General features: G+C 40.4%; 1 protein-coding gene across 1 annotated transcript in view; it reads right to left on the reverse strand.

The window, feature by feature from the left end:
* The window catches only part of LOC110988059 (sodium/potassium/calcium exchanger 4-like), a 52,103-nt gene that overhangs the window by 22,096 nt on the left and 12,217 nt on the right, over positions 1-17,790 (reverse strand). Inside the window, exons 2-6 of the mRNA XM_022251278.2 lie at positions 13,081-13,248; positions 3,816-3,892; positions 3,490-3,564; positions 1,440-1,524; positions 1-104 (exon numbers count right to left, since the gene is read on the reverse strand). Of these exons, the coding sequence (XP_022106970.1) occupies positions 1-104; positions 1,440-1,524; positions 3,490-3,564; positions 3,816-3,892; positions 13,081-13,248 (509 nt within the window). The remainder of the gene's footprint in view (positions 105-1,439; positions 1,525-3,489; positions 3,565-3,815; positions 3,893-13,080; positions 13,249-17,790) is intronic.

The raw sequence follows: 17,790 nt of genomic DNA on the forward strand, positions 1-17,790 counted from the left end.
CTGTCCGGCAAACAACCCGCACAGACCAATGATGACCAGAATATTGAACACGGCCGAGCCAACAATAGTTCCCACGCCAACATCACCCTTAGCGATGAAGACACCTGCAGATGTAACAAAAGTCAGGAAACATCACACTGAATGCGCAACTTCTTTCGGTCAATATTTCATTTATAGTTTAATGAATATTTAATTTAGTTGACAAGTATATAGCTATTATTCTGGCACATTTTTTAAAATGAAAACAGTACTGTTTAGAGACATAGCCTTTGATTGCCATCAAACTTTGATAACCTAATATTTTAAAACTTACTATTTTGTCCTTTATTACACTGTTACTTCTTTCTTTCCCTAAATATTTACTGACAAAGCATAGGGGTGACACGTCTTCATGAATGAGCTCCAGCCAATTTGTGTTGCACGGCAGTTGGTAGGCACTTCAGAATGTCACAACTTTCACTTTCACTGAAGTCTGTGGTCCGAACAGCTTTAGAGTGAGTGTACAAGTTTGTGTACTGGTGTTAAATGAAATTCAATCTGTGACCTTTGACCCACCCCTCCTTTCAGATAACTCTACCATTGGGACATTTTAATCCAAAATGGGGAGAATAGGTGTACAATGCAAACAAACTGAAATATTTTGACAGCTAAATTTTGATCAGCGCAATTATACACCTTATGAAAAGGATTTTTGTTTTGAAATATTCAGAGAGGATTACAGGAGATTAAAATAACAGGATATCCTTTTGTGATAACTTTTGATCATGTCAAAGGTCTGATATCAGCTAAGACGAGAAATGTTATGTAAACAAGAACGTTCTTTTCCCCACTCAGAATGGTAACATTGAAAACACAAAGTTTGATTTTTGAGGCTTTTAACTGTTTTTAACTCTCTGTCACAGTTCAAATCTGTGACTGTTTCTCCCAGTTACTGTTAAAAGAATGAGACTCAATTTGCAATGGACTTGAAAACAAAACTGCTCTTCTGGAAGACAGCAAATCTTCAATACAATAATCCAGAGAGATTTTTCCGGAAGGGGGGCAGTCACACTGGAGATTTTTTGTAATGTCCCATTTTCGTGGACAAGTGGAAACGATGATGAAACAATACATGACATATCATTGTTTACAATGGTATTGGTGCACTACCTTTGTAGACTTTAGTTATTCTTTATTTTTACCATCCCCCTCCCCTTATTTATCTCAGAGCTGGGTTTTTGGACACCTCCCCCGGATCCTCATCTGTACCATTACTGTAGTAAAGCTACACTCACTTTGAGAGACACATACTGTAGGGTATATTTTGGCAGGTGGCAACACCCTTGTGGTCAAAGAGCCATTGAACACGTGTACAATCTGTAAGTAAGTACAGTACCACTGCAGTAAAAGGCCTCTAATTCTGGTTACCAGCTTGGTCTGTATCTCTCTATCATGTTTACCAATGATAGATGTGAAGAGTTCCGGGGCCGAACTGCCAGCTGCCATAAAGGTGGCCCCAGCCACATCATGGGAGAATCCGAGCCGCTATGGAGAGAAAAAAAACAAACAAACGAGACAAACATTTAGAAGGCATGGAAATTAATGGCCACTGGATCTGTAAACACGATGTCATTTTTGACACTAACTTGGCTCCGATGAGTTTGGATTGTTTTTTCATGGATTCATATTTTGCTGTGCTTCTTGATACTGGAGCTGAATTATTATATTCATTATTCCAAATGAACTGACCTCCTAATACATCCTGTGCACATTAAAACTAGCTATAAAATCTTTCTCAGGGGAATATCTTTCCAGACGGATACCTTTTACCATGCTTCTACTCGGTACAAAAACTCAGGCCTCTAAGCTTCCATTACCTTCCCATACACACCAAGACCTATCGAGCATAAAAAAAATCTTCAATGTGTCACCAAGAACACGCTCAATCCTCAATAAATCTCTGTTGTTGTTTTTTTTTTATCACATTTGGGACACACCAAAACAACTCTCAAAGTGAGGTAATAGTGTTCAACTCAGGTAACTTCCATGTGGCAAAGGTTAAGGAAGTACATTTACAATGAAAAGAGCATAACCTTTGGTGTGAATTCCTTTTTAGTTATTGATACATTTACAATACTGATGTACAAATGCATCACAATAATAAGTCTGGCCACAGAAAGGACAACGACTAAAGGCAGGTGTTTTATTTAACGTTGCCATAACAACGGTGTGTCAAATATCACCGATCACTTCTCAAATTTCCCTTACATCTGCATTACAGAGGTAGCCTTGGAGCAAATATATCCACAAATAGTGAGTTTTCCATCAAATCGATGGTCTGAAAAAATGTTTCTTGAAGGGAGAAAACAATTCTGCAATATTCTTCTCATACATTGGATGCCTTAGTAATGAAAGATGAAATTGTATCTCCAGGCGTCCCCACACAGACTGAGAAAATATTTACACGCCTAGACCGAGATGGCATTCACATCCCCCAAGAGATTGATGAAGGGGAAAGCCAGATGGTATTCCTTTCCCAATTTTAATTAAGGTATTTTGGAGTTAAGCAATCCCAGACTGGTTTGGAGGGAGGGTGTATGTTGTTTGGGCTGACCTTAGCTGACCAGTGCTTGGATGACGATGCAATTCAATCAACAGGAAATCCAGGAGAAATTGTTCTTGCGCTCGTGCAGGAATTCTTGACTATCTTGTACGTCAATCAAATATTTTGGATTTGATGATTGGCAGTATGAATAAAATGCATTAAGCAAGGACTTTACTAACTGCTTGGTCGAATTTGCCTTCGCTATTTTTTCACAAAGAAAACTGAGTCATGGCTCATTCTGAAATCAAACAGGGTCGTGTTTACTTTAGACTGGGCTATAGTTGTGGCATCAGAAGAATGAGAAGGTCCTCAACTGGTCAATGTCTGATAATGAGACATGAGCAAAGCTGAATAGATTACAGGAGTTTAAACATTGGCTGAAGTTTGCTTTGTGAAAGTTTTTTCATATTTCATTATTGAGGGGAGGGGGGCAACCATGGATTTAGTGTTTAGGTTCCCCAAAATGAGGCATCTTAAATCACTGTTCATCACTAATTAGCCCTTCGCCTTGGGTGACCTTTTATGTTAAATCTGCTGGGACTCCAGGTGAACCATTTATCATAAACCTTGCTTTATCCGTGCATAAAAAATTAACACCAATATTTCCATGTGGACTTCCTTCCTTAGTTACATATGGAAAGTCAAATACCGTTTTAGCTGGGAGTTGACGTATTTCCAGAGCATTATCACCAATCACAAATTCAGAGAAATCCAAAATAAACAAACTAAAAATAAGAATCAAAAATTGGAATGGCTTTTTTGCGTCTTCCCTTAAATGATGGATGAAATTTAAATCATTTGTTTGCAATTAAAACATCAGCCTTCATTTAAAAAGAGACAGATGTCTAATTCAAGTCAGGTAGCCATCCACAAAGCAATCAGTAGTCACAATCCACTGTCCTTACCTCACATATTTTCTCAAGTGAAGATACAAAGTAGTCATCACACACTATGGCTAGAGCAACAAACATATAGATTACCTTCAAAAGAAAAAGACAAAGAGATTAAAAGAAAATTTGGACGAAACAAAGAGAAATGTACCATGACCAATTTGAAAATCAAGAACAAAAACCAAATCACACATTTACAATTTCAGAGATGATATTTATAACCACGAAAAATTCAACTTCGACTTTCAACTTTAAAACCTATAAATGCAGAAATAGTTAAATTATTTTTCAAATTAACTAATTTGCTTTCCAAAAACACCTTGACAAAATCTCATACTCACACACATGAAGTGCAAGACCAAAGCACCTTTCTTTCGTTGTTCATTGGAAAAGACATCCTCAGGAAACTCATGTATTGCTAGAAACATAGAAACAGAAACAGTTATATAAAACTGCAGTGATGTAGTGGAAGTAAAAACTTAAAGAATTTTCTATCTTGGCAAAAGACAAAATTAAATGTCACAGGAAGTCTTGGATCCAGTGACAACTTCAGACAAATCATATGCACTGATATGATCCCTTTGCTGGTAAAGGATGCTTTCCAAACTCACCAAATGCCATAACTCTCAACTGGATATCTGAGGAAGGGTATACAAATTCCGATTTATCCCCCCTAAAAGGTGAATAACCTCCCCCAACGAAAGGTAAATCACCCAAATCCAATACACATTTCTCGGCAGAGAAAACATCTTATGGCATAGGTCCTAACCACATCTGCTTTCTCATTTTGTTTCATCATTACATGACTGATACAGGTGAATTTTAGACCACAGAATTCTTTCACAATAAATTACTATGCAGCACTGGCTGCAAGACATATCTGCCCTCCGACAGAGACCAATGCCTTTTTGGAAAAAAAAAAAAGAAGCAGCTTGAAAACACTCCACGCTGGAGCTAACAGTGCATGCACTCTCACCAAATCAAATTTTCAAAACACTTGACAAAACAAACAATGATCCCTTCCAGGGACAGAAAAAAAATCCATAGCTTGAGGGTATTATTATCAAGTGTCCATATGGACCACAGTGTTGGAGATAATGAGATAAGAGAGAGAAGAGACCAAATTTGCGATTCCTTCCCCCCTCCTCTCGCAATTAAATATTGTTTTTTTTCGGCCATTGTCACTTGGCAATTGACCTTCTGTGCACGTTTTTGTGAATTCAATCCCGCCCTACAAAGGTGCGGACTTCATCGATGCTGCTGCAGTAACAATGAATCGCTTCTCTGCAGGGGTTTAATAAATTCCTGCTCTTCAACTATCCAGGTGATTTTTTTTTTCAGGAGGCAAAATTCTACGACCAGATAATAACTGAACAGTTACGGTGCGATTACTACAGGAGGTGCCGCCAGCGGCGGTAAACGTACACTGATTGCTATAGGTCCCCGCACTTATGAAACACCAAGTTTACTGTATCAAACCAAGATCAAATTGACTTTATGCCATAAAAATGTAATCAACTCACAAAATTAGAGGCAGCATATGACAACTGTTAAGTCACATAAGACATGTTGACCTAATTACACCCCCGTGGCACCCCAAACAGGTAAACTGCGTTGTGGTTCACAACAGATTATGAAATATGAATTAAATAAGCGGTGAATTTTTCACTGTTTATCAGCTCAAGTGTCAACTTAACAAGCCAATTACATCATTTATGTCTTCTCAAATAAATGATACAGACTTACATCATGCGTTTTGAGACCGTATTTCGTCACGAAAAAAAAAGACACTACAAATAAAAATCAATGGACTGAATCATACGTTGAAGTGGGAATACACCCAACCCATCAAAAAATGAATAGGTTTGAACATTACATTGAAAGCTTTTACACATTGTTGGGTTTTCTTCAGGATCCTTCTATCCTTTTATTTTGTTTTTGAATTTCTTCACTATAAAATGAACTGACAAACTTAGCACTGAAAACCAAAATATTCACTGTATTTTACTGCCCAGTTTCGAAATCCCATAGCTAAAATGGCTACAGATATCCCAGACTGAGCATTTGTTTTATGGTAAAGAAGTCACGGTTTTACATACTAGATACTAATGGGTGGATGTTTAAAAACAATGTTATGGTGTTCCAATACAAAGTAATATTTTGTTCACAGATCAATAGAAACAATCGTTTTAATCCTTTTAAAACGTCTAGAGTGAGTTCCATTTAATCATGACTGAACACCTTACTGGCCCGTGAACGATCAATAGCTACATAAGCTCAAATAACCTGTTCAATAATGTGAGTTTCAACTGCAAGTCAAACTGAAACAGCTTGCTAGTGATACGTTTCCGGCATTCAGCTTTGCAGATGTCCCAAGTGAACGTGTAAAGTTTGTTTTTCCTCTTGTTACAAACAAAACTGCCGCATGGCCTTCATATTCCCGACTTTTGTAATATCGTTCACATAGCAGAGTCAGTCGTGTACTGGAAAGACTTAAATATTTTGCTCTGTGGACGGACCGGTTGTTACAATGACCAACCAATTTGCTGTCCCAGACAAGATGGATGTTGACTGCCTTTGCGAGAATCGTGACTCTCAGGCTGATGTGTGGTTTCACAAAATGTCAACATGGAAGAGGAACCTGTCAAGCTGAACAAATCACTCCGCAAACACACTCAGGTTTTAAGCCGATTTTTTTTTACTGTTACCAGGCTTCTTTTCCTCCAATGTGTGTTAAGATCAGCAGGCATGCACGGATTCAGCACAAGGTAAAAAATGAATTAAAAAAAAGTCCGATAGATCGATTTTATTTTCAAAGGTGTACAAATAGTCTCAATGCGTCTGCCATCGAAATGCAGTAGGTCTGTTGATGTGTGGTCCATTTGTCATATTTCAAAGGTTGTGTCAATAAGTTTTCTATTTATACTATGTTAAAATATCAGTTTTATCTATGGATTTCCTGTAATTGGCGACCCACCGCTCTTGGGAATATTGGAAATAAAAACAAACGTTATATACATTCATTTTCACTTTTTTTTCAAGACTTGTGCGCAACAATGCCGTGTTACCGAACTTTCATTCAAATTACTGAAGAACTACCACCGTTAATTGCCGTTTGATGTTGTTGCACTTTTGTCTGGCAGTACGGAGAGAGGAAACAATTTGTTGTTATGGAGACCCTTCTGTCTCTGAGGACGTCACAAACGAGGTGGATATGAGAAGGCCAAAAAAGAAGACATCAGTTTCGCTAAGGCTCCAATTTATTTATTCCCAGTAGGAATCATTATTTTCCTCGATGACGTTCGCAGCAACCTATAAAATCTGTTTACACGTTCATTTTGGAAGCTTCTACTCTGCCCGCACAAAAAAAAACCTCTACAGCTTTCAGTGACCAAGGAAGAAAGAGCTGAAGAGTTTTAACATATCGCCAACACAAGCGGCCAACGTCTCCAATGAGTACACTTGCGATCGCGAGCACGCGTGCAAAAACGTGCGAGCCCTTGTACATTGTGTGGTGTCACTTGGAAAGATTGTACGAAGCTAGCATGTTGCCTTTAGAGGAATATGAGAAGTTTGACTGCATTACTGGTGTACTATAAAGTCATCTGAATGCCAAGGTATCCGGGACAACAGCTAAATAAAATATCCGAATTCCCAGTATCTGCAGTCATAATACATAGTTGTATACAGTCAGTCGAAGCACGATCGAGTTCGATGTTCCGCGCAATGTTGGCGGATTCACTCTACGATCACCCCTACAAATTTCATGCAAGTCTAATGACTAACATTTTACTCGATTATTACCAACGCTTTCACAATTAACCAAGCGTAAGTCAAATACATGTAATGCTTGACTTGCCCCTACTTTCAGAATATATTACCATCCATATACTGATGGTACTAAGGGACCTATGACCTTTTCGAAAACATCAGACGAAAACAAAAGATAAACTAACGATTCCTGGACACGGAAATACAACATGCTGTCTCGCTACAAAATTGAAAATCTCTTTTACCCGTAACTGTAGGCCTATACATGATTTCGCCAATTTCTGCAAGAAACTACTTCCTCAGCGATTAACAGAACGCGCGTTATTAGTAATTTGTCTTAAAAAAAGATATCTGACCAGCACACAATTTAATTAAGACTTTCTGCAGGAAATCTCTGTTATCTTTCAATTGTAAGGCATTACTTGTGTTCATAACTTCTTAAACGCAGTCACTGCGTGTTAAACTCAATTGGAAAGATAAACTCCAGGTCTTCCGCATACTCCGATGGTTTGGTTTTCATTTCTGACGCCGCATGGGTAGAAAATAAGTCAGACCGGATATACACGTTTCCTCGAAAAGCGAATCAAAATTGTCGCACGATATGTACACGTACACCCGCCACAACAGAGACCACGTGTGCGGGAATTTAGGCTGTGTCCAAATTGTGTGACTACGACTCGACGTTACGCACCAGTCTATGACAATGGCTGAACCGTAGAGTTGTGTGTAATACCAAGACGCAGCCAACTAATTTAGACAGCGGAAGTTTTCAACCAGATAAAAAGTGCTTCTTTTCATACAAAGCTTTGCAAAGGTAATTTGAAGAGGGCATTTCAGAAATTTCCCATCGCCTTCTCTCTTTTGACTTCAGGGAACAAAGAAGAACTGACTTCGCCTCTGACTCAGTTGGGCAGTTTCATTCTTACTAATATTCGCACTGCGTTGCAGCACTTTCTTCCATAATGTCGCGAAATTCGTCACCTTCTACAATTTGCATAGCAATAGTAACAAGGGTCATTACATCGCTGACATGAAACAGTTTACGCACCTGGTGCAAGTCGATTCGTTCCTTGTGTATCATTTCATCTTTGACTTAGTTTCACTTTCTAAAATAGGAAAATTTGGCTTCCGATGATTATGGAATCTAAAACGACGATGGCTGATCTGCACAAACAGGCAACTGTATCAGCAAACTGCTAGCCATATAAATGGATGACGTAAGTGCTCTGAAACTTTACGTCATCACAGCGTTACACCTTTCGTAACAATCGCAAAGCAAAGGCCTTACGCTTAGAAGACGAGAAGCAAACCCTGAATTTCCTCACTTGAACTCACTCTAGCTTCGACTATGCTTAAGATTGGTAATGCAAGTTAAATTGTGCCCATTTTGTCTATATAGCTAGGCTAATATGTTACCTTCCATAACTATTTATTAGAAAAACAGTTATGCCATCACTGGCAGAGGTTTCAGCAATTTGCTATGCTAAAATTGAAAGCTCGGGTGTATGTTACATTTGCTGAGATTTACTTTTTGGTGTCTGTTGGTTTTGCACATGGAAGACCGTCAGCCGGCAAACTTTAGAACAAGACACACTACGGGTTTGTCGTTCTTTAATACTTGGATGCAAAATACAGACAAATCCAAAGAAGATCGAGGGGACACATATCAGGCTCCTCAGTGAATGTGGATTTGAACTGTGGATTTCATTTCAAAGCAGCCACGAACACTGCTGGAAATACGTTCACGCCCTGTGTCTACACTTCAGGCAAGAAAGGAGTTACCAAAATTGACGTGTACACAAATTCCGGAAACTATATAAACACTTGGGCCAGTCAGTTCGTTACTCAAACTGCAGCGAAAGCAAAGCAAATTGATGTCCGACATTCAAGTGGCAAATTTCTCCTAAAAGTTGGAAACTTTAACTTCAGTGGACGGTTTTCCCCTGCGAATGTTACGTGACGACAACATCCAGTCAAATTGACATTCAGTTCGCTTTATTGCGAAGACGGGCCACAGGCTTCAACTGTGATATCAATTCCGAACGCGTGGACGGCCTTAAGTGTCCAAAACTTTCTGGCTAGTACCTACAGAATATCAGCCATCCGCAATATTTATATCATACCACATGTATTTGTAATCGCCAATGCAATAAGCAGGGAGCATGAAGAAAGTTTTGAGTCCCGGCGTCATGAAAGAAACGCTTACTACAGAGCGTGAGTGGAACTGATCCATTATGGGCTGATTACAGCGTGAAAGCCCAGAGCTCCTTCCACACCGCCACGCGTTGACGCGCAAGACGTAGCCTAACTTTAATTACATCAGGGCGATGAATGTAGCGGGAACTGCACTAGCTTGGATGGGAACTAACACGGATTCACACGCTATGGCCCTGGGTGAGATACTGTCATGTAAAAGGGCATTCGATCCAGCAGACTGGACTGCTGAACTGTTACAAAGCAGTAAAGTGAGATGCTGTTGGGTGTCCCAGACTCCACGGGACGCAACGGAGCGCAAATGAACAGGGAAACGATAATTGTTTACGGCCCAACTAACTCCTGGGACCCGCACAAAATTCTCGGAAATATTCCAAGCCGAATATTCAAGAGTTAGCCGAGAGGTTAACTTGTGAATCGAGAAGGAATTCGATGCCGGTTTGGGACTGCAGCAACAAAGTACATGTAAAAGCACATGGATGCATGCGTTTTCGATGCGCTTTTGTGTCCGCATACGATTGTACTAATCAGACTCGGAAGACGTATACAACGTGCGAACCGGACTGAAAAAGGGTACATGTACATGTACATTATGAATAGTCGACAGACGACAAACATCCGCTAATTTACGGTTGATTAGAATATTGACTTCAAGCACATAGGCAAAATAGCTATGGAGACAGTCTTATCTGAGAGGTGTGGGTTGCAAATTATTGAGAGAGAAAAAAAAGACCTGCTGAGCCGTTTACTCGGGGAAGTATCCCACAATGCAATGCGAAAACGAGGCAAGTTGGCTCAACTCGAAGTCCTGTGAAAAGAAGGCTAGATTTGTGTGTTTTCAACAGCTCAAATTCGTGTTGCAAATTTAATTTCTGCATGACCTCTACACGCAGTTGGGGCACCTTGAGCATCCGAGAGCGTTCATTCATTGCCAAAGATTGCACATATCGGAACCTGTGACACCACTGGTAAGTGTGACGAAGTAATCGAACGAGCTGCACGAGAATTACACCATTAAACGCACTACTACGCACGCACTCGCTACACGGCAGTGAAGTCTGAGGCAAAGCATGTCTGTCCGAGAAACACCAGACGAAAAGACCACATCCCAGAGAACTTAGAAGTTCATTTTCTTAACACCGATTCTTTAATGTGATATACATGCATGGACACAAAACAATCCCAAAAGACATGTCAACGACAGAAACACGGGTCATAGGTGGGCCCCATGAACTAACCGTTGCTAGCGCACATTTTCATCTTTTTTTGTCATTTCAAATGCTTCCATAATCCACTCCTCAGCTTCCGGGATACTTGCGATGCTTCTTTGAACACTTCGCCAGTTCCTTGAAAGGCTTCTTGAAGAGCTCCTTGAAGACGTCGTAAGTGGCATACGTTGGGAGAAAGGAAGGAGACTAAGAAAAACAGGCCAGTGATGTCATGACGTAACGGCGATGTACTGACGTCATTCTCTTCCTAATATTAGGCTACATCTATAGTATTTTGTGCTACATTTGACTGTCTGTGCAATGCTCCCACCCTGACCTGGGGATGGCTGCGTGTGCTCTGTCGAATAAGCGAGACGGTGAGGACAAGGTTAACGCGAGTCAACTCGTGGAAGTCAATAAATGAACCAACAATTAAGCCAGTGGCTTGGTACAATTGGTCCAAGAGCAACGCGAGTCCAGACATTTTTGCATTTTGAGAAGTTAATAGAATTCAAATTTCAAAATTGTACTCGAAAGTACAATCAGTCAATGCTTTGTCACCACCGAGTAAGAATCATTTCAATTCCCTTTTGTTCCATAAAAATGCACTGTTATGCCTTAAGCATCACTCTCTTAAAGAGCACCTCCAAGGAAAACATGTTTCTCTGATTTTATCTGTTCAAGTAAATATGGAAGCATCCAAATCGAATGCAGTGTCATTTGTCTTTAGAGCTCGACTATAACAAGCTTAACAGGGCTTTTTTTCTGTCATGCCAAGATGCGAACTCTGAATGCATCATTCTGAGAAAACAGAGAAAACGAGGGGAACTCTCGGCCTGAGCTCGTTGTGGATAACCCCTGTGCATGCCAAACAAGGCTACATGCATTATTTGGCATCCACAGGGTTTATCCACTACGAACACAGGGCAAGGGTTCCCCTCGTTTTCTCTGTTTTCTCAGAATGACGCAATTTACATTCAGAATTCACACCTTGACATGAACAGAAAAACCCTTTTAAGCTTGTTAGAGGGCTCTGAAGACAAATGACAACGCATTCGATTTGGATGCTTCCATATTTATTTGAACAGATAAAAGCAGAGAAAATGTGTTTCCCTTGGAGGTGCTCTTTAAGAAAATTTGGAAGATAAATAATGACCGGTAACCCTGCTGCAAACGGGCTTACATTTAATGCTTGCTCCAAGTCTAGCAGTAATTTTGCCTCACAGGATCAGCCATGTACATTCTTTTGTCTAACATGGGAACTGAACAGTTCCAACGAATCTAGCATCACGACCGTTTTACCAAATTATGTCAGCAGGCGCATATTTCACACTACACAAAACCCAGACATTATTATGTTATCATTAAGAACTGTGACCGCAGACAAAAACAATTACTTAATTTCGCTGAATGACGCGTGTGCACACCGGTACGACACGGCCCCCATGCACGCTGACTGATAGCATTATAATTGACGCCGTGCGATTCAATTAGGGCATACCATGGCGGAGAAATTGATGGTACACTATCATATCATGCGTGAAAAATTAAAGTACCGCGTGCCGCAGAGTACGATTTTTTATCTGATGGGATCTGACCGCGAGGGCTGGTGGGACTATAATACCCTCCTCTCGCTGCGCCAGCATTAAAACTCTGACAGGAATCTATGGCTCAAAAGATCTTCGTTATTACGATCGAAGGTTACGTGTCACGCTAATAAAATCTATTTTTAACGTAAAAAAAGAAACTGAGTTAAGGACAAGTTATTGATGCTGTTGAATAAGATGGTAAGAGTATCAAACGAACTGATGTAGGTCGTTGCCAAGTAACGTATACTGTCCGCTTTTCTATATAAAGAACGGGCTATTTGACAAAGGCAACACTGTTGTAACGAAACGGCGTATGAATTTAGTGCCATGATCTTTGAAAGTCACATGCTGTGAGCGCATTTTAATTTTGTATGTTATATTTACGCACGTCGCATTAAATGAGTACAGTAACATCTCTTTATAAGAAAACGTAGGCCCTACAAGGGATTCTTATAGCAAACCACTTCTAAACCAGCAATTTACCGAGTCCCAAGTAATCGATGGTTTCCTCTTTTTTTTTTTGCAATCCTGTTTTAACGAAATGTGTTTCAAAACTGCGGTCCACTCTTGGATAGGAATGAAGGGCCCTTTTCTCTTCGTCAACTCGCGTCACAATGCAATCTCTTTGCAATTTCAACATCACCGAGAGATTATGTGTCACACTATGTTTGGCTTTATCTCCCACAGAATAATTTACAACTCGGCACCTGAAGGTGTCATAGAAATAGCGCCTTCCTTACAGGTGACGACCACAGCACAGGCGAGGGCTACTTTTGTAAAACCAGTGGTGATGACTTTGCTATTACGTTACGATGTATACGTACTAGGCGGTGTGCAGTTTCTGTCTTCATCCGCGATATTTTCTGTATCATTGCCTTCGTCCTCTACGCCGTCTACTTGCGTGTAACGTGTCGATGCTAATCGGCGTAGGAATACACTATGGCGGCTGGGATCATCTAACTGCCCTGTATCGTGGTCTTGCAAATCTTCACCTACGGAGAAACAAAATTGGAGTGGAATGATCACATCAAATGACAATAAGAAAGATGAAATCCAGTGTGATAATTCAAATGTTAACACACGATGGTTCAAGCAAAACAGATATGTCGATTACATATGGTATGGGCTATACTTTTACAACGTGCTCAAAATCTATTTCAAAATCAAAGTTGCTTCAAACAAGACCTCGAAAATTAATTATCAATAACCGCCTGCAGGTATTGATTATCTTTAAAAACAAATACTCAGAAACATTCTTCTCGCTGTCAATGCCGCAGAATCACTCGGCACCAGGAGATTTAAGGCTACTTAAATATAAAGGCGTCTGCCAAATTTTACCTCCTTTCAATTACGCCAACGTGAAACGATGACACTAAACACACACACTTGTTTTCGATCATCAGTACGTTTTTAGGAATCAACCAACATCTGTTTTTGGCAAGCGGATGTTGCGTATAGAAGGTGGAAATGACCACAATACACGCTGCATACTCATCCTAATCAGTGCAATATTATACAGCGGTATCTCTCAGTCGAGTTTCGGGTTACTTTTACAAATCAAACATCTGTCGGGGTCTGCTCCGACTGCAGGTCTAATTACTGAAATCCTCGGAGATTTAGCACTCTACCCATCGAAAAATTTAGCCAAAACGGGATACTGCACACTGATAAAGGCCGCTCCGACCAACATTATTGAATTTTGTCACGTGCAAGGAGATTCACTTTTCATCTCCTGCAAAGTGTGCGCCATGGGTATTAATATCACCCAACTGCATTAATAATTCACGTGCATGCGCAAGTGCTGTACATGCACGGCACCAGGGGTGTAAATCCCAGGGGGATGGGGTATGTATCCACTCCCTCTACTTTTGACCGGTGAAGTGGGCTATTGGATCATCCCCCTCACTCTTTCGTGGGCGGATGTGGGGGTATTATTCGATCTTTCCAACAAGCAAAATGTATTCAATTATACTGGGAAAAGCTTTTAAATGCGCCAATTTGATGGGCTGTAAGGGCGCCTAAGATTTGTATTATGATCAGCGCCCCCTAGTGCCATGTGGTGTCTAGCACCGGCCCCCTTAAGTTTCCACGGATGGCCATTTTCCATTTCAGTCTTCCTTCATTCAAAGTCCAAAGCAAAGATTACGCAACTATACACTATAAAAAATATAGACAGTTATCGAAAAACGAACATAAATATAGTGTATCAAAAAGGCACAACTGAAAAATCTGCCGCAAAATGTGAAGCTGACAGCAACAACAAAGGGAAAGGGGTATACTGTGACAATCGGCTCTTCTTGCTGGTGGATGTGTTGAAAATTTGTATCAAACTCTCAAAAATAATCAATTTACATATTCCTTTGGCTTTGTAGGCTCGATGGGCACACACTGAATTTGGAATACTAAAAGCGGTCATTCATTTTGTAGCACCAACACATTGACATAATCGCAAGACTCGACAAAGACACTGATCCGACGAAAAACTGGTTTAATAAAGATACGTCAAAATTTCCAAATCCAAAGGTTCAAGTGCGTCTTCATATGGTAGAGAGTAACTTTTACTAATTGGAGTTAAACACCTTACGAACGGTTATAACAAATCATAAAAAAGTGTTGTCTCGAACAGTGATTAAAAAGTTTACTTGTTGGATAACAAGTAACTCATATGATTCATTAATCATGCCTCACAGATTCATTGATATCCGAGTTTTTCTGGTATTTCAATCAAACGGCTGGTAATTCTGAGGAAACAAGTAAGATCTCTTGGATTTAATAAGATGTATTGTTAAATTTATGACAAATGGACTTCACTGGTTTTACGGTTAAACCCTGTAACTACTGCAACATCAGCCTTGACCGCACGTCGTCTCATTACGCCCACGTCTGGCCTATAGTACTGTAAAACAAATGGCAGAAGCGACCTAAACTCTCGGGAATGACGCGAACAGACACCAGTCGGTCTTCTGAAGTACGGGACACTGTCCGTGTTAAAACTAAAATCGAAACAATTACTGGAAATCAGAATGCCCGGACCGACTTGTTGAGAATGGGATCATTTGACCCGCCGTACACCTAACAGGCAAAAAAAGAACGCACAAACGTCAGCCTAAATGCCCACATAAACTTTTAATGGCTGCAATATAAGCAGTCTTGAATGTCATAAGATATGGCCCAGAATTCTGACAGCATACCAAAAATAGCTCGCTAAGTTGATACATTGACATTTGAGACACAAACCATACAGCCTGCACTTTGGTAACATGAAACAGCTGTCATAAGTATGGCAACTCGACGAGGCATACACAATAGATCAAACGATATACCTGGTTCGATTGTTATCAAACAGGAAAGATACTTCGTTCTCTCTAGATATTTCTGTAGAATACTGGCCGATACAGGTTAATCCAAGGTGACGCCACTGCTGTGACGTAAACACTGCACGTGCAACCCCGACTCTAATAAGATGCTGCCTCCACTAAGATCGCGCAAGGCATGGTGGGAATCATTGATTTCCATTTTACAGAGATCATGATGGGAACCAACATGGCGCGGCAAGATCATGGCCATGGGAACGAGGTTGCCTCACGTGCATGTCGCGTTTTTAGGGGTCAACTACCTGGCTTCATCTCCATCAGCAGAATACAGGGACCAATAGCGATTAAAATTAACGAATCGTGAAAAATTCCTGTAGGTTTATGTTAATGAAGAAATTAGCATATTATGTAGCTACTGTCACAAATGCAATAGAAATGTTAGGTAATGAAATAGTTTGCCCTGTCCTCTTTATTAGTGAACGCAAGTTCAGTACAAACATTGCTTGTTCGTGTGATATCTGCGCAAGATAATCGGTGATTTAGGGAGAAAACGAATGACAACACCGTGAGTATAATAGGGCTAACCATGGAATCAGTACTGTGATTGATTAGCTATACCCAACACGTGACACGTGTAATCAATGCCACTGGCGTAACAGTTTTAATATTCAGGATTCAAACAAATGGACCAACAAGACACGCTAAATTTAAGGAAGCTACTGGTCCAAACAATCTATTTGGATGCCATTTAAAGAAAGATATGGGACGGAGAGAACTCCCCACCTTTGTGTTGGTCATTTTTTGATGGGAATCTCAGGAATTCTTTACTGTCTTCTGGGAGGGATGTGTTAGGTAACAGTAGTCTAGAGTGTGTATAGGGATTGGACAGGTAAGGGGGGTACCCCTCCGTCCCATATCTTGCCTGGTATATCGGATGGGGACCAAGGGCGCTCTTAACAACTGAGGACAGGAAAACAACTCCGCATGAGAGCACAATACAAGCATCGCATAATGATCAAACTGTTTCAAAATACTGAATTTTAACAGCAAATTTATGTTTTCACTATAATCAAATTCCCGGGCGGTTGAATGCACTTTCCTTCCCTGTGTCACCATCGCTCATCAATTCATCAGGTCAACATTTCAGGGAACATAGATCGCTAACTCTGCCGCTGTCACGCCAAAGGCAAAATGCACTGGATCAGTGATATCTACGCACTTTCCGCCAAGTACCGTAAGCCAATTTAAAACCTCAGTGACGCTCGTGAATCATCTTAGTACTCCAAAATCCCAGATATGCGATAGGGATATGCACTGTGCACTGACACAGGCATTCACACTAAAAGATCTTTTACATATAGAAATATTACGTGAAATCATTTAACCATCTTTGTGGCTCGGAACAACTGGGCAAAAGCTACGTTCTAGTGACAACACGAAACAAGAAAACAAGAAAACGGCTATAATAATTATAATTAGCAACAAAAATGTTTACGTGCGAAATTAAAACTATATCGTTTTCAACGGAGAGCCCCTATCAGTCATGTTACCTGCTTCGTGCATCCATGAACAAGAAACATGAAATGAAAACACTCCTAACTAATCATGAAACACTGTGGTGTCGAAAATGAAAACTTGTCTTTGCAAGAAATTGATTGAAGTGAATGCTTTCGTATTTTTTATGGTAATAGAATCTACTTCAGTTCAAATTCCAGCCGTGGCTACGAAACAGTGGGCCAACTTATATTGAAATTATGTTGTTCACTTTTAAACACAGACTACTGGGTGATCGAAACTATTTTAAACAGAAGTAGAAACCACACTAAAAAAAGCTGAGAACATATGTTTTTCCCAGATATTCTCAGGCTGTTTGTAGTGGTGCAGCATCTTCACTAAACTTGAAAGTCCAAGGGACTATTAGATAATGATATCGCTTTACCACCTTAATTTACTTCCAAGGATAGACATCCGTCATAGCGCTATTCCGACAAACATGCTTCCTGCACTGGCTGGCTCCATTCAAAGCCTGCCTGCGGTCGCGCCACATGAGCGACCTTTTAAGAGAGATAACTATCGCCCGGAAGTCAAACACCCTACCGACCAAGCTAGACCCACCACGTGCTCGACATTCCGATTCAAAATGTCGCATACCAACGGTTGGCGGGGCAATGTCATTTGCTATGACCGAGGCGCGGGCAGATGGGCCGTAATGAGAAAAAA

Source organism: Acanthaster planci, linkage group LG01 (genome assembly GCF_054643075.1).
Source record: "Acanthaster planci isolate LZ-2023a linkage group LG01, COTS_SCS, whole genome shotgun sequence".
Classification (NCBI taxonomy): Eukaryota; Metazoa; Echinodermata; class Asteroidea; order Valvatida; family Acanthasteridae; genus Acanthaster; species Acanthaster planci.